Here is a 26,753-nt window from a genome sequence, read left to right on the forward strand (position 1 = left end):
ACTGAGCTAAATCTCCAACCCCAGGAATGAGAGCTTTAACTGTTTATACTTTGCCTGTAACTAATGAAAAGGAATTTATTTTCCCTATTTTGCATTTGTCATGACATTCGTTTATACAGGACAGTGGTACCGAGTTTTCAGCCAGAATTATAACTTGCACTATAACCCAGTGTTTCCTCGTCTAAATAAAATACAGAAATTTACTTTTCAATGATCTATATTACCAGGTTTCTAGACGCCAATTCTGATAGATGTGCTAATCTACCTCTAATTCCCTGAGTCACACATTCCATCATAATTGAGCAAAGACTTATTTAGAATAACTGAATTCTTTAAAAAGTAGAATAGGGAACTGGGCAAGATGGTGCACACACTTAATTCCAGCACTGGGGAGGCAGAAGTCAGTGAATCTCTGTGAGTTTGAGGCCAGCCTTGGTTACATGGAGAATTCCAGGACAGCCTGGACTACACAGACAGACACCCTGTCTCAAAACAGATACAGTTCAAACAAACAACACAAAGTTTCAAACATTGGTATTTTTGAAGAAATTTTTGAAGAATACCTTAATACAATTTTTATTAATGTCATTAGAATTGATAGTGTTTTATCATTCACACATTAAATAACCTCATCACTCAATCATTATGAGGAATCCATGGTGAAAGTCCACATTTTAAAAGCCTCAGAGACTCAGTGTTTCCAAGGGGGCATTGAGCTGTGGACTGAGCAGAGGCAACTGAACCAGGCTTTCTCAAAGGAGGCTAAGGGACGCCTTACCTCCCAGTCCTCGACAGATCTGCCTGTGACCGCTGCTTTATCAGCACTAATAGCTGAGCTTCCTGAACTACATGCGGGTATTTTTTTATTCAGAAAACAAAAAGGATGGTAAAAAAGACCCAGGGCTTCAAAGTAAAGGGATTGCACACCCCAATGCATGAGTCTAAGAAACACAAAACTTTACTGAGACTCTGTTTCCTTACCTGTACAACAAATGACTTGAATTGAATGGTCTTTAAGGTCTGCTCCAACCTAAATGCAGAACTACAATATGATTTGTTCATTGTGATATCTATGATAGCTCATTGGATAAATCATGTTTACATAAAGGGGAGGGAAATACATGAGACACCTTTGAGGAAAATTAAATATGATGCTTAATGCAATTTCACATAAACATAAGAATTTATGAAGATTCTCTTTTGCATTTCAGAGCGAGTTATTCCTTAATGAAAGATTTTGCTTCCAAACACATTCTATTTGTTATATCAACAAAAAAATGATACTGCATACTAAAAATCAATTTACCTATAACTACATCATGACCGTCAACCAAGCCAGCAGAGAAGAGCTCCTGAGACACACCATCTGCTGTATCTGTCCAAATGTGAGATGAATATGTATTAGAAACCAGAAATAAAAGTCAACAGCCCAGCCCAACACAAATATATATATATATATATATATATATTTCATTTACTAAAATTACTCACAAAACTCTAATCCATCAACTCATATTCTATTACGAAAAAATTTCAGAAACACCATAAGGTATATTTTCCTACAAGTAATTTGTGTTTTGTTTTTTTATTTAAACAGATGTTACTGAAAAAAATATTTCATTTTGGTGAAGCAAAAAACTTCCTCTCTGCACACCATCTGAATTAATCCTCTAAGTATTTGCTAGAAGACCTAAGTGTTGGTTATGACATTGCTTTTCGGTTATGACATTGCTTTCCTCGCTGGCCAAGGTTAATTCCAGCTGCCATCAATCCTTTTCAATCACTCGTCACTGCAGAGTTAAGAATTTATAGCAAAGGTTGAATGGGTAGGATCTGATACAACCTTATACTTGATACAAACAGCCCGTGGGCTTGCGGGACTATTAAGATGAACTACTTAAGTGTGTGCTATTAAGAAACTCCTTTAACACAACATTGATCATTCGATAGCAACAGATTCATTCTCTTAGAAAATGTGGCTGGGTAAATTAGTGTAGTTTCTCAATGACAGGTGACAGGAGTTGGCAATCTCATAAAGATGGGACCAAAGAGGCTTTGTAGCAGCACGTGAGTGAGTATTGCCAAGATTACTTAATTGAGAGGTTATGAATGAGCGTGGTAATGCTGCAAACTTTTATCTAAAGACTTTTCAAGGAGGAACGACATATTGGAACGAGCATATTGAAATATGTTCAGAAGAACTACTCCAGAACCCTGTGCTGTAATAAAGGAGATGGTTTGGCCTCTGTGACCTTCAGATATTCTAACGGTCACTTAGTAGCACTGCCTGCAGACAGCATGGTAAATGTTTCCCAAAGTCAAGCAACACCCAAACACAGAGCTGATGCATCCTGCAAACATCAAAGCAGAACTGAGAAATCCACCGTCTGCATAAACCAGCTGTGGTGACTCTGTCAATGAGCTCAGAGAGTAGGTGTGTGTGTGTGTGTGTGTGTGTGTGTGTGTGTGTGTGCATGTGTGTGCGTGCGTGTGTGTGTGTATTGCATATGTGTGCTAAAAGCATGCACATACATGTATGCGACCAGCTTTCCACAGTTTGAGGGATTTAAAGTATTTAATTTAATCTGGTGTGTGACACTAAGAATGCAATCAGTGGTGATGGTGATGACAGAGCCACACCAAAGGACAATTCCAAACTCACTGTGTACCCTGGTGCACTGTATGTCTCCTTTGGTCAGTCTCCAGAAAGGACAAAAACTCTGTGTATACATTTGATGCTTCCGAGGATTGTGTCCCCCCCCCCATTTAATAATGGGATGCAACAAACAAAATGGGTAATAGGGATCCCATGAAAAGCTTACTAAACAGTGAATTCCACACAAGGTAAACCTGTCTTGGGCCTTCTCCTTTTGTCAAAGGTTAAAAATCAAAGTTTATAGAGGTCTCTCATGGAATGATCCCACATGAGGGGACCCGAGGATAGACCACTAAATGGTTATGTTGTGGGTGTGATTCTCGTTCTGAAGCTGCTGGCACTCAGAATCTCTGTCTTCCTAGAGATCAACCAGATCTCCAGGACAGGAAGCCCTTTTAATGAAGGTGCTGAGTGGCAGGCTTGTAGTAGGAAGTCATTTATGCTCCGAGTTACTAGCTAGCAGCTAGAAGACTGAATCTTACATTTCTTACACTCTCAGGACGCAGCTAAAAAAGGACATGTCAAGCACAGCTACACTAAGGGCTGGCACTTAAACCAGTGCCAGAGTGATAGCCACTCCCTGGTAATTAAATTGGATAGCATGTCCTATTTTCAGGTCTCTTGGGCACAGAAGAGTCATATCAAAGTGGCAAATGGCTAACGCTAGCTGGACAAGACGGGGAAATACTGTTTCTGTGTATGGCACTCAGAGGTCATTTTTCTACACACGTAAGAAAAGACACCTGCAATAGTTTAGACCAGAAATATGAAATGATTATTTCAAGTTTCCTAGAAATTTATTTTTGCTCTACATTGATGCTAAACAGGTAAAAATATAACATCTTAGCATCTACTTTCCAGAATATACAACAACTTAATAATTAAAAGAGTGTGTCTTCAAAAGATAACAGAGATGGGTCTGTGCGCCTGTCCTGTCTTACGCCATACTCGACTATGTCTGTTCATAGATAGCATAAATGTAATGCATATGAGGTGTTCATGCACCGATGTACCAGAGGTATCACAGACGATGCCTGAAGAGCAGGTAGCACTGGGAACGCCAGACAGTGCAGCCAGTACTAACAGGCCTGTGCTTGCTTCCCAGTAATGGACAATTAGCAGACAAGTCACTGCTATGGTTTCCGCCTGGCATCAAAAGTAGAGAAAGACTATTGATCAAGCCCTGGCAGATGAGGCTGCCATAGGCAGTGCCAGTGGATCAGTGATGATGGGACCAGCTTGTTCACACAGATTCTCGAGATGGAAATCCATTCCTTTGTTAGTTCTTAAAATTAAAATTGATTTTCATTGCTGTAGTCGATTTTAAACAACTGGATGAAAAGAGGCAACCTCACAGTAAGAATCTTGCTCCTTCTTGAACTTGAAACATCTATTATATAATTACCCAATCTTATTCACAACATTGCCTGGTCAATATGTTTTTATTATGACAAAATGGATGGCCTTTTGATAGCTGTGACTGCTGTTGTACAACCTCACAGACCAATATAAAATCATTAAAGATGGACACACTTGAAAAGAAAACCCAGTTAGTCAGCTCATTAAGGCCCATGGCATTTATTTTGTAGAAGATACATTTTTTATCTAATTCAAATATCCAGGGAATCATCTAATCTTTGCCTTTAGAGAGGACACACATGATCAGGACTGGAGTAAACCTGGGACCCGATCACTTAAGGTCTAGGAACGTAATTCATTTGATTGGCAGTACTTAAAAAAACAACTCGTGAATGTACATAGACAGGACACACCAATTCTTGAAGTGCCTGTCACTCACTCTGGGCAGTTGAGCCAGTGTCTTCTCACAGGTGAGAACAGGAAGGAGGATAGGGCAGTTTACTGTCACACTAGCTCTCAAGCCAAGTGAGTCCTTGTTCTTTTGAAGGCTTAACAGATAAGATTCACTTAATGGAATTGAAACTTCTGTACAGCTCTAACACATAGAACAAACATGGAGCTATGAACTAATGGACACTAGCAAATCAGAATGCATGAGACCATGCACTTTACATAGGTACTCAAGGTAGACCCTGAGGAGACTTTGCATGTACATAAAATGGAGAAACCAAAGGCCATGGGAAATAGCCACACACTTAGCATGTATTAGCATCTAATTTTTACTTCTCTGAACTACTGATGTTATACAGTAAATAGCGTAACCTCTATCTTTCCTTGTGTTACGTATCTATTAACCAAGGTTTCTTGATGTTCTTTTGCAAGTCCAGGCTCTATGCCTGTGGCAAAAAATAAATAAATAAAAATAATACATGGTCTCGTCTTCTGGCATCCAGGAGATGTATGAACAAGCAGTCCACCCATTAAGCAGCTGAGATATTTCAATTACATGGAGGCCAGAGAGGCAGAGTCTGTTGCCTTGTGGGGAAAGGCTCACTGTCATTTCCATTAAAAACTGCATTGCCAGTCCATGTATATGCTCATGGTTAAGCTAATGTATCTAATTTACATGTGCATGTACACCGTGCCACACAGTGATCCAGATAGTGAGGGGTAGTTTAGAATCCATACAATTAACAAGTTCTTTCTGTTTGTTTGCAGACAAAACATTTTTGAATAGCAAATTACAACCATACACTTGTAATCAATTTCTCATTTGTTTCTTGTTCCACCAAAATAATAATTTCAATTAAAACTTGCCTCTTCCTGGAGTAAACTCAAATCGTATGTCATTAAGTTCCTTTCTGGAGTTTCTGAAACACATAACATAAAGCACATTAAAATCTAATGAGGCAGACTTTAATCAAACCAAATTACTCTCAATTTTTATAAGATGCCACTAACATGGAGGGAGTATTTTACAGTTTTAGGTTTCCTCCAAATATCTTCCCAAGTGGAAGATATAGTTATGATAACAATAACTGAATAGCTATACTTGATGGCATTTACCTCATTTGAACATGCTGATAACACAAAATTCCCAAAACCAAATTTTCTTTTTATAAAAGCCATACTAGCTCAATAAGCTTAGATCTAATTTCAGAATACACGTTTTTAGAACCGTATCATCTAAGTGGTATCTTGTACAGTTTTCATATTCCCCTGGACAGTGGCAGTTTAGTAACAGAATTTTAAAGCAAAGCATCAGGAATAACAGACTCTGTAATGAGTTCAAGACAGGTATCATATATTAAATCATAGGGAAAAAAACACGAGAAGGTATACTTGTTATTAAAAGTCTTTTCCAAAACCAGGGACCTCTGAATGCTGCAAAACTCCCCATTGAATAATAAACATTCTATAAGATACAGAAACTGTAAAATACATATGTAAGTATATATTTAATACAAACTAAATCACACTTAGAAAAATCAAAGATAATTACTTTATTCATATGAAGTTCAAGTAATGATAAAGTGAGCTGTGAACTATTAAAAGTAACTACATACACACACACACACACACACACACACACACACACACACATTAAATCACGTCAGAAAGAACATCCTGAGTATCCAGCTTAGGAAGCAGTAACAGGATTGCCAAGTTCAGGGGTAAGAGACAGAAAGAGAACCCAAACGCATGGTCTGACCAGGCTCCTCTTTCTGCCGTGCGTGACAAACGAGAACTATCCAACACACCAGGTTTAATTCTCAACCCTGTGTGATATCCTCTGGTCTCTGGAAAATGCTCAAAGCTGGATGATGCTGCTATGTTCCTGGACCCTTTGGTCCATAACCATCCCTATACTTTTGGGCTATCCGCTCATACCACACTAAGTACAAGGAGGCGAGGAAGCTGGAAAGGACCCAGTATCTGCTTATAGAAAGCCTTTTTCGCTGCCTAGAAGAAGCTAAGCCACATTTAATACTGATCCACAAGGGACAAGGGGCAAAAGGAGAGGACAAGAACTCAAGGCCAGATGTACCTGAACCTAGAACTCTGCATCTGCCCTTAGGTTTCACCATCTGGAGTTTGCCACTGACCCACTGAGGGCTGAGGTCTTACAGTTAAGCTTCCAGTAAGAAGACTGTGTGGAACCCTCCCTACTGAACAGTGCAGATCCTCACCCTGCATGTATGTATGTATGTATGTATGTATGTATGTATGTATGTATGTATGGATGGATGGATGGATGTTATATACTTAATAAATTGGTGACAACAGTGAAGTGTTATAAACCATTTTAGGACTGGTTTATTGTTTTAGAATTCAGAACCAAAAATGTTTATCAATTTACTTGAAAGAAAACCAATTAACTTTCCTAATTTTAATTCAAATATTTTATAAATTACTTTCTGATTGAGGGCTCATCTCTATAACAGAGCACTTGTCTAATATGTGTGTGGATTTGTTTTTGATTTCCAATGGGAAAATTAAAAGTACTTGTCCCTCACAAAAAATAAATTCATGAGCAGGCTGAATGTTTCACAAGGCTGAGTATTTATAGTTCATTTGTTGCAATACAGCATGTTCTATAAGGGAAAAAAATCCACCAATAATGCGTGAATAAAGGAATGAGTGAGGAAGTAATTGATTTCTTAATATTATAAAGGCTTCCACCCTCATACACTCTGACTCCACATCCTCAGAATCATCCAACTGCAGGTCAGAAATGTCCACAGTGAAAAGTAAGTCTGTACTAAACACGCTTTTAAACAAGGTAACAACCACTTCAACAGCACTCGCAGGGTATGAGAAGTGTCCCCTAGAAGTAAGTACTATAAAGAGAAAAGGACAAAACAGAATAGGAAGATTAAACAGGGAACAAGATGGAGGCAAGGTTAAAGGAGAACTTGGGGAGGAACAACTGACACGCGGCCTTCGGAAAGGATGTGTGGAAACCCACTAGAAGCCTTCTACAGGATATACATATATAAAGGAATGTAAGTGGACTCACCATATAAAGGGGAGGCAATGACCCAACTACACATCTTAGGTCAACAAGGAAGAACCCCAGCGCTGCAAATGGGTTATATCTTTTTGAGTGAGAGGTGGTGAATAACTGGAGAGAAACATGTCTTCTAGACCGGACAGGACTGATAAACGTGGATTCACAGAGAAGGTGACAGCATGTGTGAGGCCTGTAGTCTCAAGAGAGGCAAAACCGCAGGAAGGCGGAGGAGACGTGAACAGGACACCCCACCCTTTACAGAGAAGCTATCTGAAATCAATATGTGCTGGGAAGGGGGAGGGGATCAGTTTTCTCTATTGAAGTGGTATTGGGTCTATCAACCACACGCCAGAGCAGGCCCCACCAGTAGTTGCCAAAACAAAATGGACACCATGTGAGATTTTTGCTCTGTCGTTTTTCTGTTGTTGATTTTGTTTCCTTACATTTTCATTTGTTGTGTGTGTGTGTGTGTGTGTGTGTGTGTGAGAGAGAGAGAGAGAGAGAGAGAGACAGAGACAGAGACAGACAGGGACAGACAGAGAGAGAGAGAGACAGAGACAGAGAGAGAACAAATATGAAGTTGAGTGGGGCAGGAATGTGGAAAGAATCTGAGAGAAGCTAGGCTTAAAAAAGGAAAAGTATTACCTAATAGAGTATAACAACTGGTTATGATATGTGTGTCTCTTCATATTGTATTAGTCATTGAAAGAAATCAACAGATCATTTAAAATATGTTGTTTCAACATACTTTATATGTTATATAAAATATTATGTAGGAGGATTGAGTATCTTCAGATTCTTTGTTAATGGTAGCTTTATATTTCTCCACTTGATTCTAACAGTCAGATACTGACATATAAAATATCTCGCGTGTTTAATCTACTTCCCAACGCCCACTATCCCCTCCTCATTTTACATAATTACATTCACTGTCTCCCTTGTTTATAACTTTAATGTATCATAGAGTGACGACAAACGGTTCTTACTGAAAATGCCCGATATACACAGAAATACTCAAGTCATTTCACGTTTAAGGAAAAGCAACATCTTCCAAGATTCTGCATGTTGCTACAAAACGATCACCCAGAAACTCATTAATAGTCTGCGTTGTGGATGCTCTATATAAACAAATGATAAATTAAAACCAAAGTAATCTAGTAAGGGAAAATGATCACTAGGAAATGAAGTACTAATATTCTATTTAATAATGGGATGGTCCGAGGAGAGAAAAAATAAAGGCACTTAGTTCAATATTAATTGGTGTCATTGCTCCTCTCTCATCTAACTGCTCTTGCTTAAATTAGTTTGCTCTACTCAGGCCATGGTAAAAGAAGTGTATGCGTGAGCTGCACCCAGAATATCCTCACGAACATCCTAATTTTTTAAATATTAATATCACAAAAGCAGTAACCAACCTTCATAATCCCCACAGACTGAGGAGTTTGCCTCCGCAAGCCGCCCTTTATGACTCTGAACCGAAGTCCCACCTTTGAAAAGATCACTGTGATTGATGGTAAGTAGTAGACTTGTCCCATCGAGATGATATATACTTGGAAAAATGCCTAATTGGATCTAACTACTGAAGGTCATTCTTTTATAAAGAATTAATCTTTTCAGACTCATACTTACACCTTTAATTGAAAGTACATTCGCTTTAATTGATATGGCACAGGGTACTCTGGATTTCGGGGAAGTCGATGAGAGGGCTAGTTTAAGGCTAAAAATAGCCTTGCGAAGCTCTATAGTGGAAATAGTTTCTAGGCCCAGGCGGCCGACTCTTATACAAAACTCCTTAATCCTAAAATAAGGGCTATTAAATTTGGTAAAGCTAAACGTCTTACTGCTTGTGCAGGCATACTTCGCCTCAGAAATGCCAACGGCAAAGCATCTTACATGAAATTTATTCTTACGAATGAAAAATGCAATCGTACGATATGACTGCACATCCTGCAACTGTCTGACCTCTCCTGTGCTCCCCTTACTTAAAGACCTAGTCAGCTCCCACAGACAATGGGCACTTTAGGCTTAGTGTTATCTTCTTCCTATTTTAGACTCACTCCCCCTCACACAGTGGCAGATTACTACATCCACTATTCTATGCTTTAGTTTTAAGTAAATAATGTATCTTAAATTTCTAAATAGCAGCTCATCGCGTGCTTTCACATTCGTTTTAATACAGCTGCAAATCCAGTGGCGGCGTGCTGTGCCTTCCTTTACAGTTAATAACGCATCTTGAAGTTTCTAAATTCAAGCTCACATCCTTTCCTATATAACAACATAGTTTCCCCCTCTATTGTTCTATCTTTTCTGAACTTCCTTCTATCCTGTGGAGAGACTGCTTCCAATCTTTCACTATTACAAACAGTGAGTCAAGGAATAAGCCTGTCCCAATCTCATTCTGCAAAAACATAAGCCTAAGAGTGAGTTTCTAACGGTCAGCTGCTTGGTGACACGGGCAATTTGATGGGTACTGCCAAATTCCTCTTCATCTCGCTTGTACCAGTTTCCATGGTCCCCGGCAATTCAGTTTGTGTGCACTGTTATCAGAACATTCAAATAATAATGCAGGGGGCGTAATACAGAACTTAGGTGATATAGGGACTGAGCCAGTAGGGGAAAGGTAATTTCTCACGGAAAGGACATAGCCAGTCCTCATCACTTATTGGCGACAGACAGGCAGGAATTTGGATTAACTGTAGTTGTTCAACTTTTCCAGAGTCACACGAAATGTGACGTTACATGCAAACCCCACAGTTTCAACTGTTGATGCATAGCTTCCCAGTGTTGATGCTAGGAATAGAGTTCAATGAGGTCTACAAACACTCACTAGCAAGGCTGAATATAAGATACAGTATCTGTTGATATTAACACACACACACACACACACACACACACACACACACACACACTGCGGGAAGCAGAAGCACACAAAGTTTTCTGAAATGCTGAGACTTTGATGTTATTTTTAAGAATCTAAAAGAAAAAGTCATAAATAATGCACTGACTCACAGGCCGAGAGCACTGGAAAAATTAATCATGGGAAAGAAAGTCCAACAAAATCTAATCAAAGGAAAATAAGATCTTGAAAATGTGAAGTAGCTACAAGCCTTCAGTATCTGTCGCTCAACAGTGGCTAGTGTGTAATTTTTTGGGGGTGGTGCTATTGCTTTGCTGGTTTGGTTTTATTGTGGGCCCAAACCGAGTTCACAGTCAAGGCTGGAATGTGTTAAGTTCTTCTCCTTGTGCTGTCAGTTCATCTTCAAGTGATACAGGGAACACTCCAAGGAGACAAGTTGTGGCAGCAAGGAACACACTGGAAAGCAGGTAACTCCCTAGTGGGCTGGGGAGGAGCAAGGCTGGGAAGCTACACAGAGATTTCACAGGATGTAGTATTCACCTGGCCTTCTAATGGATCATATTAGGGCCACCTGACAGTCCCAAAACCAAAGTGCAGGCTCAGGACCACACCATTCTCCAGCTTCACGCTAACATCTCTTAGCCAGTGCTGACAGAAGTCTGGGGGTTTACAAACCCCAAGAACAGGATGTTATTAAGAGATGTACAAGTTCAAAGGCCATTTCCTGCAAAAAGGCGTTGGAAAAGGGACCTGGCATGGGAGTTTCACATACATGACTACAGTGACATTCAGCTGCTCTGGGGTCAGCAGAGCCATGAGAAGTGCTGTAAGGCTGGAAGAATCAAAGGGACACCGATGTCCCTCTCTTTAAGCAGCTGAAAGTCCATAGGTAAAAACTGCTGGTTTTTTTTTCCTTACTTTTGCCTAAAATTATAAGGGAAAAGAAAGCTATGCACACAAGTCCTATAGAGTGCCCCTTCTCAGGGAGGAAAGGGACCTTGGCACTGATCAAGTAGGGGTTCATCTTCCATTCAGTTTACTTCTTACGATGCAGGGCGAGGTATGGCTTCAGTGTGGTGTGAGGCTATCTCCATGGCCTAGGCGAAGACATGGGCTTCAACTCCTTTAGAGCTGGCCTTTTCTCCTCTACTCTAGGAGGAAGCTCACTGTGAGCTGTGAGGACAAAAACTTCTGGATTCAAGTCAACAAACCATTTCTTCAGCCTGTTTTCTCAGCTGTGAGAAGGGAGACGTAATTTCTACCTGTTGTGGCCTGAGTAAAGCTTGTGTGTGGAAAGTTATTCCACAGAACATCAGTGTTAGGAGATGGGGATTGAGGAGAGTTGTTCTGGTCATTCTTAGAACAAACTTCTAAGTCCTTATCCTTAAGCTCCTGTGGTGGTCTGAATGAGGAATGTCCCCCATAGACTCCAAACATCAAACACTAGGTCCCTGAATGGCGGCACGTCTTGGGAAGGGTGTGGAGGCCTTAGGAGGTGGCAAAATGTTACTGGGAGTATTACTGGAAGTGGGCTTTGAGAAATATATAGACCTCACTCCTTGCAGTTTGTTTTCTCTGCTTCACATTTGTGGTTGAAAAAGTGTTGTCACAACCTTCTGCTTTAGTCACCTACTGTCATGCTTTGCCGCCACAGCAGCAATAACATCAGAGTAGCAAGCCTCCCGTTCCTAACTCCCGCCAGTCTTCCCACCCGTGGCTCACCTGCTTCCCCTCTTAAGCTCCTGCCTCCCCCTCAGTGCATGAAATCCTGGGCAACATGGCACTAAGGCCCAGTGCTACCTGCCCCTTCAAAGAAACCTCTGCTGTCCTGCTTGGTCTCCCCATGCCTGATCATTCCCATCCTGCTCTGCATTACCGGTGAAGGAGATGGAGGTGGTTGGAGAAGGATGAGCCCACTTCTTCCTTGCTGGCTGTCCAGGCGCCACATGTCTGTGCTAGCTTTTGCACAAAGGCAACTATTTCCTTAGTGCTTAGGGTTCTTTTGGCACGCACCACAGTGCCTAAGTGTGTACAAATATTTACTGAATGAATGAGTGCATGAATGAATGAAGTCAAGTTTAAGAAAAAGCCACCCCCCCAGGCTTCTGAGACACCTCTGTCCTTCCCGTGTTCCCTAGCTGCCTTCTTTCTCTATTCCAAACTTCCTGTCCCCTCAGTGGCTCAAGTTCCATTCTCTTCTTAGTCTCTCCCTGAATGATTAATTTCAAATCTATAATGCAATCCCAGCAACTTCCCCCGAGTTGTAAATTCATTACCCAATTGCTTACATGGTATCTTTCCACCAAGCCAACACACCCCAAAATCTCAGTACATTCCAGATGCAAAGCATCGTTCTTCCTGCCAAGACACGTCTCCACCTCTGCTCTGAGGCCCACAACCCAGATATGCAGGTACTGTGCCCTTAGATTACTCTAGGCATCCAGTCCTCCACATCACTGCAGCACAGTGCCACCACACACAAACTAGAATGACCGACTTGATGGACAATGCACAAGGAAACAGCGCACCTATCGGTTCCTGTTTCACAGCTGAAGGATTGCAGGTAGTGAAAAGGGCAGGGAAGGGTGTTTAGGGTATTCTCCTTGTGGGCAGACGTAGTCCAGGATGCAGACAGTTGCAGTTAATAAGAAATGAAAAATCAGGATAAGCTGAAAAAGGAGCTTACAACATAAGCCAGCAGCAAGAACCTGGAGGAGAGCCGCCCCCACGCAGCCACCCACGTTGCTCAGAACCAATGTCTCTTCTTAGGCTTTGGCTTCTCTGCTATAGTCTTGACTCAATTCGCAGGCGCCTTCAGAACCTGGATGCCCGTGCAGAGCCCGAGAGCAGTGATTAGTGGTCATGTTCAGTATCCACTCTATCACTCGGCTTCTGCAGTAGGGAGGAAGTGATGCTTTCCTCAAGATTAAAGGAACTCAGTGGCAAGGCTTTGAGAACTCCTGGCATAGCCGTGAGGAATCACTATGTCTCATCTATTCCAACAAACACAGACACAGGGGCAAAAGTCATGACTCCAGTCCTTGAAGAGTTTATAAGCATCTCAGGGGATGACAGCTAGCATCTGAAAACTAGAAAGAAGACCCACTATAAGGGAACCAGTGAGATGGCTTAGCAGGTGAAGGCAACTGTCACCAAGTCTGATGACAAGTTCAATGCTCAGAACCAACGGTGTGGAAAGAGAGACTCAACTCCTACAAGTTGTTTTTTTGACCTCTATCTGTGCACTGTGGGTATACCACACACACAAAATAAACACAAGTTCATAAACACAAACACACACAGTATACATATGTATGTGTGCATATATATGTGTGTATTATGTAAATATATATGTATATATGTCATGTATATATGTCAAGCAGTGGTAGAAAGTCGTTAAGAGGAGCAATGCGAGACAATTCTGAGGACAGCCCATTTCCCACACCTGACTCTCACTGCAATTCATCTTTCAAACACCTGACAAATTGATCTTCCTCTCAGGCAGAGGCTCAATCACAGAATCATATAATTTTACAACCCAAAGGGGCCCTAGAGGTCACCTAATCCATTCCCCTCTTTCCTCCAGTGAAACAACTGAAGCACAGAGATTAAGTGGCTTGCCTAAGATTACACAGCTGGTTAATTCACTCAATACTCCATAAATCCTTATTGATCACCTACTAGGTGTCAGGCCCATGCTGGGAGTTATTAATGCAGAAATGGCACTCAGACCTGGGAGCTGAGGCTTCTAGACCACTGCCCTCTGTTCATGGTTGGTTCTTGACGTGCAGGCAAGGCTTGCTGAGAGCTCCAATCTCTAATGGAGACTCTTTCCTCAAGTGCACCCCACAGCCAGTTAAGAATTATTACAGGCAGTGAGACACTTTAATGGAACTATTACAAGCAGTGAGACACTGTAGTAGAATTATTACAGGCAGTGAGACACTGTAGCAGAATTATTACAGGCAGTGAGATGCTGTAGCAGAATTATTACAGGCAGTGAGACGCTGTAGCAGAATTATTACAGGCAGTGAGACACTGTAGCAGAATTATTACAGGCAGTGAGACACTGTAGCAGAATTATTACAGGCAGTGGGACGCTGTAGCAGAATTATTACAGGCAGTGGGACGCTGTAGCAGAATTATTACAGGCAGTGAGATGCTGTAGCAGAATTATTACAGGCAGTGAGATGCTGTAGCAGAATTATTACAGGCAGTGAGGCACTGTAGCAGAATTATTACAGGCAGTTAGATACTGGGAAAGATATAAGGTTGAGGACTCTTGCTGACCTCTTATCATTGTCTCCAAGATCTGCTGGAGTTTAGATGTCCCCGGATACATATAGTCCCCACACAGGAGGAGGCATATGCTGCAGGAATGTAAGAATGGTCTCTGGGTCTCCTACCATCCCTGTCCAACCTCACCTTTGCATTAACTTGTCACAAAACAGTCTTTAAAAAACAAACAAAAACAAAACAAAAAAACCTAGTGAGATTTCCTCAGGTAAAAATAACTCAGCATTATACCTCCTTTTATCTATAAATATGACCTTGACTTAGAAAATATAGGTTAGTAGTATTCAAAAATTTTGTGTACACTGATCCATAAAGATTCACATAAGCCAACATCAAAGAGATCAGATATTCACAATCGTCCATTCAATAACAACAAAATATGGAGTATCGAGTACATACACTACACACGCCACATAACACTCTATATACATGCACACACATACCTTACATATACACTTACTCACACATCACATACACACACAGCACACATACAGACACCACATGCACATGCTACAAACATATACATCACATATACACTACATTGACACCACATACACACTCTACACACACACATACAACACATACAGACTCTGAATATATACATACATATAAACACACACCACATGTAGATTTTACACACACACACACCACTCTGCATACATATGCATAATATGCACACACACTCTACATACATACCACATATACATGCTATACACACACATTCACACACAACACATACACACTCTACATGCATACACAGAGTGCACACACACTCATACACACAAACAAGGTAACATAACTACACTACACGCACACTCCTTATCAAACTGCACACAGTTTTTGCAGAATAGTGTCTTGATGTATTTATTTATAAAGACTGTGCTCTTAAGTACGAACTGTCTTCAGTCTGTAGATGGACAGTTCATCATGATCCCACAATGCTGGCTGTGTGCATTGCCGAGGCTAATGGCCTCATGAGAGCTGTATAAGTAAACACTACAGATAGGCCTTACAATGCCGAGACAGCAACGGCCACCTGCACAACTGATCCCCTAAGAAAGCATGCTTCATCCCGAGGTGACTGAACCTCTGGTGGTGTTCTTTACTGTCCTGGGAGTCACCAGGCGAGAGTGCAGCCACTTTTTCCTCCCCACCTTCAACCTCAGCTCTGCTTTCCTTACGTTCTAAAGTTACAGAAAGATTCAATGTAAGGACATAGAGAAGTAAAACAAGTACTTGTTTACCTACCATCCAGTGGTAACACTCTTCCCTGTTTACTTCATAGCAGAATACATACAATTTTAATAACGTTTCACCTACACACCACAAAATCAATTGAGTTATGTCCCAGCTATGATAAATCACAAGAGAGCAGATTATTGTGTAAATACTTCTTCCTGTCAAGACTATGAAGTTCTATTTTTACTGTGGTAAGTAGTCCTTTCAGCACATGAATATGTGCACTGAACTTATTTCTATCTGGGATCATAAATGGCGGGGGTGGGGGGGGGGATGATTCATGGAGGCTGACTGCTGTCCAGCTGGCAGAACAAACACCATAGTCTGGTCAAAGAGTAACTTGGTTTTACTGTAGGAAGAAATACTTAGGGTATGTACTAGGTAGGGAGCTCTGAATATGCCTTTCTGGAAGTCAGCTGAGGACAGCAGAGATCAGCCACTCTCAACATCTGTTGTGCCTAATAGTTTCGGACACATTCTGCTTAATTCAAACAAATCAGTCATCACTGCTTGGTTGGAGGCTCCTCCCTTCAATGCATTATGTTTCCAAGCCAACACACTAAGTCCTTCGTAACAAAAATCTAGACACCTCTAAGGCAAAGTTAATGACTGTCTTCTTAGAACTGAGACATGGTGTAACGTAAGTGCAATTATGCAGACTGTTGGGGTCCCCTGAAGAGAGGGGAACTGGTTCAGCAGTGGAGGATTCCAGGACGAACATTTTTTTTAAGTTTACTTATTTAGGGCATGAACCATCACCAACTCAGGTAAGCATAAGTAAGCATCATTTTCTTTGTCTATTCTTTAGTTAATTCTTATAAAATCACTGCCACTCATTTCAAAGGTTAACAAAATGCATACTGAACACTTAGTTGTTAGACAGAGGCAGAGGGCAGGGATGAGGGGTAGAGTCTGCCAACAGTGGTGCAGAACAGCCACAGAACAGCAACTAAATAATTAATTATGACCGCAGAAATGAGGCAAAGGGAAGAAAGGGATGTTGATCTGTGTAAGATGTTGGTTGCTCCAGTTGAGAACTGAAGTCATCCTGCCTGGCCTGCTGCTAAAGCAGGTAAAGGGAGACCTGTACAGTAGAGTTACCTCTTTTCCAACAATGAAACATGCAAGGTAGATTCCTTTCCCTTGGCTTTAATTGCAAGGAGAAAAAAAATTGTATGGAATCTCTTTCAAAAGGGACACCTAACAATGTCTTCAACTCTGTTCTGTAAAAGACAGAAACTTTGTTTCATATAAATGTCTTCAACTGTATGGAGCAAAAGAAGCACATTTTCCCTTCCATACACTGCAGGCATGATATTAAATCTTACTTGAGTGATGGCATTTCTGCCAGGAGCTGAAATAATACAGCCGAGGTACTTTGTTTCCTGATGATTTACCTTCACAGAGGAAGCCGGTAGAATGCAGGGAAAAGGACAGCCGATCCCGACCTCTCTTCCTGGGGCTCCAGAAGCATATTTATCAAGGCTGCTACAGTCCCTGACAGGAATCTGAAGTGGTCCTGATTGCCTAAGTACTGACCACAGGTGTTTCCCATAGGCGAAACCAACTCAGGAAACAGGCAGTACTCTGTGTGCACTTCTAGGAAACTGGGAGGGGATTTTCCTCGTCGACGTATTTCAATGCAGTGCTTATAAGCAAATGCATTTGCAGTGTGGTTTAGATGACTGTTGAGCAAGGGCATTGTCAACTTTTTGCATAGACAGCTAACCAAAACCTAAGGAACATCCGTTAGAAAATGTCTAAATTTCCAATGGGCGCTGCGCATGCATGATGAAAACCTGGGCAATGTCCTCAGCTGAATTCCCAAACCTCCTACATCCAGATCAGAGGAGAGGTGATTTTGCACGTACAGATTTTAAATAGAGCTGTCATACATGGTTGCCAGGCACATAACCCAGCAGCAGGGAGACTAAGAAGGGGCATGAGTTTAAGGCAGCCTGGAATATATAATGAGACCCTCCACCTACACAGAGGAACAACAAGAAGAACGAGAATGTGTGTATCCCAGAGACTTTAAATAAAGCCACAAGAGCATATGAAATGGATAATAAGTTCTTTCGAATTTAGCCAACCAGAGGAACAAGAAATCTGCACTAACTCTCTTATTCCAATAAATTCACTATTATCTTATGTGTTTAAAAAAAAATCAAAGGGATTTTTTTCATCAGCCTGACCAAAAAAAAATGGCCAATATCATATTTTACGGCAATAATACATATGATTTTAAAAAACATGTTGGAAAATCTTGAGCTGTGTGATGAGACCGAGACCCAAGTACTATTGGTGCTTTATCCTTTCATAAGGACCACTAGTAAAGGTATGTCCGACAGCTTCCTTCACAGTGCGTCCATGAGTATCCAGGCTGTTAGTCCCTAGCACTTTTTTAAAATTAGCTTAGATTTCTTGCCCTTCTGACTCGAGGGAAAAGAGGCCAGATGGAATGTCTAAGAGTTCTCACGCCACAGAGCTGGATACACTATTTGCCTAGTTATAGTAAATTCCTATCCGTGCTTTCAAGAAGGCACTAAAAATTAGTGCCCCGGGACTTGGCAGGGAAGGGGTTTCCACAGCACAGCCAAGAGGACCGCTTCACGAGTGGTCAATGTAATGGCAGATCTCCTCCTTATTGGTTTCTGACAAAATGAGACAATCATTGATTCACTGTCAACTTTAATTTAATGCGAGAGAAGTATTTGATTAGAAGGGCAAATGGCTGAATGTTCATGAGGAAGATGGAGGGATAATAAGACCATCAGGAATCAGCAATGAATACACGTGATCTAAGACCAGGGGCAGTGTGGCCTTTATGTCATGTGACAACTCCCCCGGTGTGAGCAGCAGGACCTGGGACCTAGTTAAAATACTCAGTACATATTTTTAAAATTAAATTGATTGAATGGGTGCAACATTTCTCATTTCCTGCTGCATGGTATTATGTAAAATGAAAATACACTTGACAACATTCCTAGGTGTGTTTGTGGCCAAATGGAAACAAACAACAACATTAACATCAACAACAAAAACTTTCTGTGCCCAAAGCACTTAAATTGCTGCACAGCTCAGATTTCTGACAAGCACAGAACCCGAAGCCAACAGCTGGGACCGTAAGCTCAATCTAGGCAAAAAGTCAGGACATACCAGTTATGGATGGGTCATAACTGGGTATGCACAGTAACTTAGAAATGCCACATCTGTGCTTTTAAGACTCTGTTGCGAGGCCACTCGTGCAAAGAGCTACAGGATGGTCGGTCACATGCAGAGTCCCATGACTGGGGCACAGGAAATAAAGGCATGCCTCTTTGCGGCAACATCTCGTCCACCTTTCTCCTAGCCTCTCTTCAAAATCCTTGGTGGGGTTCTTAGGGGAATTGAAATAGAACAAAAACTGTGTTCCTGAAGTTCTAATAATCTGTCCCTCATGGAATCTGCCTCGGTTTTCCAAGTTCAGCATTTTCTTTTCTACAATGAAGTCAGGACGGTCAATGCTCTCAGCATAATGTTAATGGACTGTCTGCTTAGAGATGGGGGATGGGCAAGAGCACACACCCACTCTGCAACACCTAATAGAGGTGTTGACTAATATAGCACCCAGCCTCCGAGTTCTAGTCCTGGCCCCATCGTCTTCCTCATCTACCATGGGTAGCCTTCAATATCAACCCCACTAGATTGAAAATGACTTAGGAAACACACCTCTAAATAAGTCTGTGATAATATTTTTAGGAGTCTGAGGGAAGAAGACCCACCCTGAATAGGAGCTGGATAACACCATGGCGCTCTTCCAGCTTCCTTACTGTGGACACAAAGAATTTCAACCATCTCATGCCCCAGCCACCATGCCTTTCCTGCCATTAAGAACTGCAGTCCCTCAAACTCTGAGACAAATAACCCGTTCAAACTCATAGCGGTTTGAATGAAACTGGCCTCCAAAGGCTCATCAATTTGAATGCTTAATTTGAAATTGGTGGCACCATTTAGGCAGGATTGGGAGGTGTGGCCTTCCTGGAGGAGGTGTGTCACTGGGTGTGGTCTCTCAGCTCCTGCTCAGGCACCATGCCTGCCTGCTGCCATGCTCCCTCCCACAAAGGTCATGGCCTCACCCTCTAAAACAGCAAGCAAGCCCCTGACTAAACGCTCTCTTTTGGAAGTTGCTTTGGTCATAGTGCTTCATCACAGCATTTTAAAAGCAATTAAAACACCACCATAAGGGGTTTTCATCAGATATTTTGTCACAGGAATGGGAAATGTAACTAAGAAATTTTTCACCCAACCAAGGTTTTTTTAATTTTGTTTTGTTTTTGTTTGTTTTTTTGTTTTAGTTTTTATAAAACAGGACTGGATTATCTGCAGGTGGAAATGGCACTGGTCTCTAGCATAGCTTTTGAAACCAGCAGAGATTGTCACTGGGCTGACCTGAGAACTTGGACCATGATCACGGTGCAAAATGAACCCACGACAAGCAGGTCACTCTCCTGATAATCTTTCTTGCACTTCTTTCTGTTACATAATGTAAATGCTCGGCTTCATTTGCTCTAATCAAAGACCCTAGTTCCATGATCAAAGTTAGAAATGTTTATTTCCAAAACGTGGCTCAAGTGTGGGCTCCTGTCTGTCAGCTTTGGGAACTGAATTCTCAGACCACAGTGATTCAGGACCAGCACCCAGGTCCATGGTGTGAGCAGTCCTTTTGACTTTCTTCGTGGGCATCACAAGAGGTGCACGCATGTCACAGACATTGTGTTGTCCAATCTCCCGAGCCTCTCTGGACTCAGACCTGCCTGAAGGGAGAGTGTTCCCAACTCACACTGCTCTTTAACTGGGACGCACATCATCCCTGCTATTATGGTTCTGTCACTAGTAATCACTCCGGGCTATCAGTGATAGCACGGGGTGTAGAAAGATGACAGTTACATGTTTTGTACCCTTCACATTAGCAATCCGTTCAGCTCACCAAATGAGCAGCGGGTGCCTGGCTCATTCTGTAACTTTTTAGCTCAGTAATAGGAGCTCCTGCTGAGCCAAGAGGGAGAGGGGGAAAATGCCATTCTCATTCTTATGTGCACTTTAGCATACTGACCTCCTTTATCCTGTTGATGTGCCCATTAATAAAACATTTTTTAATGACCTGAAAGGCTTTTTATGAACTAGAGTGTGGGCCTGGCTGCCAAGCAGCTGTGTGTTTGAAAGGACGGGAGCTGGTATCAAAGCGGGCAGTGATTAAGTCTGGCCTTGAAATCCGTATGTCCAGAATGGTTGTTCATGTTTTTGACTGGCAGTAAATGAAAAAAGATTTCTACGGTGGAGGAGTCTCAACAATAGGAAAAGGGTGCTTGTGACACAAAGGACGACTCCTGGGTTGCAGAACTGACTAAGTAGCAGAGCACTTACCAAGCATGCAAGAGATCCCAAATTCATCCCAAAAACCACGGAAAATAGAGTGTGCAATTTACTCTCATTTAACTACCTGAATTAAGATGTTTCTCCCTTATATGCCCCTTTCAATTTCAGAAATAATTATAGTGAGAAACAATATAACTACTATTTAAGTCTACAAGACTATAATGCGTAGTTTTTGAAAGCAAAGAGTATCTTAGTTGCTCCTTGGTTTCTTCTTGCACAATACCTAACAAGCGAAAACACATACTGAACCCAATTCTTCCAACTTCAACAGAAACCATTTAATGAAGTAGAAATGTTCAATTCTTTCTAGGAAGTTAAGATGGCAGTCATAACAATGAGTGAGTTAAAATGGGGGAGATAGAAACTCATGTGTTCAGCTTAGGTACGTACACACAGAAACGTTCTGGCCTTCAAAGAGAACACACCAGGGAAGAAAATATGCACAACTTGCTTTTGACTGATCCAGAGTTCGGAGCTGGAAAGAAAGCTAACATGTGTCAGGTAGCATGGCCTTCTGTCCTGAGCTCTTATCTCAGACATTAGAAGCTAACAACATTTCTACTCCATCATACAAGGCCGCGCCTGTGTTGATCGGTCTCCTTAAATATAAACATTTCTTAAAGAGTCATGCAAGTATTTGAACCAAGCACCAATTCTGAACCTTCACAGTGCCTGGTACCAACCAGAAAATGAATGTTTCAAGTGAGGAAAAGTCCAGTCTTCTAAACTCCTAACTTGAGGGGAAGATAGCTAAGGAACTTCAAAGCTACTTTGTAGATTTTCTCCATTGAGACAGAGGAGGACAGGTCGGCCTTTTCTGCTCAAACATCCCAGAGCAGCCCCGATTTGAATCCTGCAACCCCCGAGACTGAGCACATCCAGGCAAAGGAACTGAGGGCTGGAGTGGAAGATGATGTAACAAGGGAGGAAGAACAACACAGGTTCCCCAAGTTCAGTCATTTGTGTAATTCTCCATCATTAGGTTATACTACAGGACTCCATTAGAGTCAGAGCATGCACCCTTGTACCTTTGGAAGCATAGATAAGGCATCAGATAAGCTTGATGTATTCAATGCTTCTTCACTCTGGCTCTAGAAATGAGAGAAAAGCTGGGAACCAACAGAGTTTCCTCCTTGGGAGGAAGATGGATCAGTCCCATAACCAGACAGGGTTAGGAGCAAAGATGTTAATAGAAGGGTTCTTCAGAGTGACCCGGGTATCTCTCGCTGGTTGCCATTCACCTACTTGACTTACTCTTGGACACCTACTTCTGTCTTCTCCAAGCCAGTAAGGATGCCTTGTTGCGAGGTTCCAGTCATCACTGGCAGAGTAAGTAAGGCAGAGGTTGGGGCAACCTAGGAAGGAGGCTTCTCGCTTCTCGGATAGGTGGTAAGGGGACTGAGATAAACAGTTGATACCATACATTTCATTCCTAAAGGATGAATTCAGAGTTCTCAAGAATAATTTAATTTGTTTATCTGCTTTATATTAAACATTCTCATTTCAAGAGGGAGCTTTAGGCTCGCCTTGTTTACATAAAATCACACAGGGGACATGGCATGAATTCTTCGAGAGTAACAATGGAAACATCAATTTGCTCACAAGCATGGACAGTCTTGTGTACAATTTTTAAAGGGAATTTAACTTGTAAAAGAGATATCTATTTTTATATATGGAGTGAATTATTTTAGTGGATTGGAAACTCATTAACTACTCAAAGGTCTTTTCATGAGCTCCTCAATTCTGTCCACCTGAGGATTTTAAGACTTGGCTCAGCAGAAATGCAAGCTATAAAATTCAATGATTCCTGGCTAATCTATCAAATTAAATTAGCAAAAATTACAAAATGATAATGGGGAACGGACAATGCTGGTGCGGATACAGTCTACTAGACCTTCCTCCACCGCCATCAGGGGTATAAACTGATACCACTTTTGACAGAATCGTCTGACAACACGTTTTCAAAATATTTAATAAGGTTATATGCCTTGACCCCATTCCACATTAATGCATTTTTTATGTGACATAAATTAGAAAATTGACAGTTTTCTGTATAAAGCCAGCTTTTAGAATACTGTTTAAGATGTAAAATTCTGGAACAAAATTAGATCTTCAGTGATGAGGAGTCTAATAAATTGCAGTGAATTAAAGATATGCTAGTATACAGCTCTTAAAATTCTGTTTATAGAAACAACTTATAACGTTCGAAAATGGTTATGGCATAATCCTAAGTATAAAAAGCAAAGCATAAAATTGTTTATGCACTGTAACTGGAATAACTTTAAAAGATACCCAAAGTAAAAGGAAAAGCAGAAAATGCATAGAAATGCTGATCATGTGTATTCCTGAGAGATGGCCTGATAGGTGGTCATGTTCTTCATAGCTTTGTACGCTTTGAGAACTTCCTCTCCTGGACAAGTATTTCTTTTATAAAGGGGGTGGTATCGTCTAAAGGGGATATATCAAATCGCATTACAAAGACTCATCATGTGACTAGTGAAAACTCAAAAAAAACCATCCAAAACAATGATAACTGAGCTAAGGTTTAAAAACATAAAGCTTCTCGTCAACTGAGAAAATGTTTCTATTTTCGAAAACCTCAGATTATCAAGGACTTCACTCAGCAGACCCAAACCGTCTGTGTATGTCCATCTTCCCTGCCAACTGCTAAGGGTTCTGTGCTCTTGGCAGCTGACACACGGCCACTCTGCCGTTGAGCACACACTTCAGAAGTTCTCGCTGAACTGAACGGGGTGATGGCAGCTCTCTGCTTAGTACAGACGACTGTGGACCAATGAAGCTGCACGGGCCTTACGCTCAGTGCTCCTTAGGCTTTATGCAAATGGAAACTGTGTGGACAATGCATGTCTCCGTACACACACACCCATCAAACTGGACTTCAAAGGAGCGTCCTCCAATTCCCTTTTCGTTGAATATATCTAAATATTCCCTTGGTTTTAAAATAATTTGGTGCTGTGTCCATGTCACATACACACAGGAAACTGAGAAGCTGTGCCATCTATATTTTTTGTGCATAAATATGTGTCTGTGTTTGTGTGTGAGTGCATGAGGGAGTCCACGTTGAGACCAGAGGTTGATTCCTCTCCATTTGTTTTGAGACAGTGTCTCTTACTGAGCCTACAGCTAGATAGTGGCTCTCAACCTTCCTAATGGCACAATCCTTTACTACAGTTCCTCATGTTGTGGCCACCATAAAATTATTTTCACTGCTACTTCTTAACTGTAATTTTGCTACTTTTATGAATTGTGATGTAAATTCTGTTTTCCGGTGGTCTGAGGTGAACCAGATGGGTGAGGCCCAAAGGTTGGGAAATACTGAACGACGTGATCGGGTACAATGGGTGGCCAGTGATCTCCACGCATCTTCCCATGTCCTCCGTCCCTCCAGTGCTGGAGATTATGGCTATGGGCTGTCATCCCCGGCTCTTACACGGACTCTGGAGATCCAAACTCAGGTTCTCACACTTGAACGGCAAGCATTTCACCAGTGGGTCCATCTCTCCAACCCCTAATTTGTATTTAACAGAAAGTATTTAAGGAATTCCGTGTACTAGGAATGACGCTAGGCTCAGAGGGTAGCTCTGAACAATAACACAGCGCTGGTCTTCGACCATGTGGGAATAAAGTGTGGTGAGAGGACCCTGAATGTAAAGATACTAGGCGGCGTGTCCAGAATCAGACTGTGTTCTTCAACACTGTCCATATTCAAACTCTAGAGCGAGGCATTCTGTGATAGACGCCTGTTACGGGTAGAACAAAACAATGCAGTCCTTTCCATCCTTGCAACCAAATTATTGGATATATATTTAGAATAAAAGACAACGAAGTTCCAAAGGAGACACTTAGGTCTATGAGCAGCAAGCTTACTCTTCCAAGTAGCTTGATTTTCCCTGCTAAAATCTCATCTGTGTTGTAGGATGCAGGTACACTGAATACTAAGGAGAAGTACTTCAGACTTTCCTTTTTGAAAAGTTGCGTGATCTATCTCGACATTCTTTGCACTGTGTGCGCAGAGATACCCTTGCTCCAGGTGATATGAAAATCTGAATCATAAATTAAGGATGGTAACTGTTCTAATTGCCCGTGGGATGTGGTTCTTCTTAAGCCACACGTAGCTCACAGCATCCTTTGCTGGGTGTCAGGTCTCCTCTCCTGTACTAACTGCGGCCCCTTCCCTGTCAACAGAGCTTCTTCCAGTCTAAGCCCAGGGCTGCCTCCTCAGAGCTCACCGCAGGAAACAAAACAGACAAGAAACTGGTTGGGGCCCCGAAGAGCCAGCCTGATGCTATAAATCAATGAAGACAAGCCCTTGGCTTCCGAGGAAGTTCAATCTAAGAAAATGCTATTTAAGAACTTTTTTTTTCACTCCTGAAAAGAAATACCAGAGGCCAAGTTCTGTGCTGCTATCCAAGATTCTTTATCGAAAGGATCATGAGATGAACACTTCTTGAATTTGGTTTCAAGAAAATTCTTGCCTCTGTGCAATGTTTTAATCTTACAGGTTTCTTGTACTGGGAGAGGAGAACCAGGAACTCTAATTTCCTGGCTGTTAAGGAGACCAGGCTTTCGCTTTCACAGCGATTTTAACTGCACATCGTTTCCTGAACCAGTTTGCTTTTCCTTCTCGAGAGATGCTTCATTTGCACGTGAGCCTCATCCTGCACCGACTAGTTTATAATTCTATATATGAGGAGTTGTCTCATCTCTTCCTTAGAGAAAGGCAAGCTAGACACAAGTCATTCACTTCCCACACATGCTTCAACGCTACCTCAACTTCAGCTCCTGGATAGTCCCAGGCTATGCTGTGGCAATCTCCTTCTTCCAAGTCCTAATTCACGTGCCGCTTTGGACGAATACAGCAAAACTCTCTAGTTAAAAGCATGTCTCGACCAGTTTTAAATGCCACCATTCGAATAGTTTTCTTCCAATGTTTACACCTTCATTTGTAGTAACTGGCGTGTTTCTAAAATGTGGGTGGCATGTAAGAGCCATGATTTTATAAGCTCAGTAACGTACGTCTCCAAGTCTACCAGCAGCCTTTGGAGGAGGCTTCGAGACTGGTCCAGGTGGGATACTTCCAAACTCTGACAATTCAATGATGAAAGTCAAAGACAGCAGCCAAGCCCTAGACTGAAAAGCAAGGGGTTCGCAAAGATGTAACACAATTACAGGTAGGTACGGAATCCAGGGGAAGGCCGAGCCGTCCAGAAATCAGAGACAAGAAAGCAAGCACTGAGTAAAAAGCCAACCGAGATTACGGCTGAGCAACTCCAGCCGATGGAGACTGTGGATCGAGGCTTGTGCGGCTTCTGGGTTTAAATGCATGATTTTTATTGGGGAGTTGACGTTAACCTCCCTTCAGGTCTCTTGGTTTGAATCAGTGTCCACCTCCT

General features: G+C 41.7%; 1 protein-coding gene across 6 annotated transcripts in view; it reads right to left on the reverse strand.

The window, feature by feature from the left end:
- Positions 1-26,753, reverse strand: part of Stk39 (serine threonine kinase 39) — a 266,876-nt gene that overhangs the window by 49,274 nt on the left and 190,849 nt on the right. For 5 of the 6 annotated variants that reach the window (NM_019362.1, XM_008761922.4, XM_063284417.1 and 2 more), the window contains 2 exon segments: positions 1,307-1,375; positions 5,333-5,385. The exons of the other annotated variant lie outside the window; for it this stretch is intronic. In NM_019362.1, the coding sequence (NP_062235.1) occupies positions 1,307-1,375; positions 5,333-5,385 (122 nt within the window). 6 annotated transcript variants of the gene reach the window in all.

The sequence above is a fragment of the Rattus norvegicus genome, chromosome 3 (genome assembly GCF_036323735.1).
Source record: "Rattus norvegicus strain BN/NHsdMcwi chromosome 3, GRCr8, whole genome shotgun sequence".
Classification (NCBI taxonomy): Eukaryota; Metazoa; Chordata; class Mammalia; order Rodentia; family Muridae; genus Rattus; species Rattus norvegicus.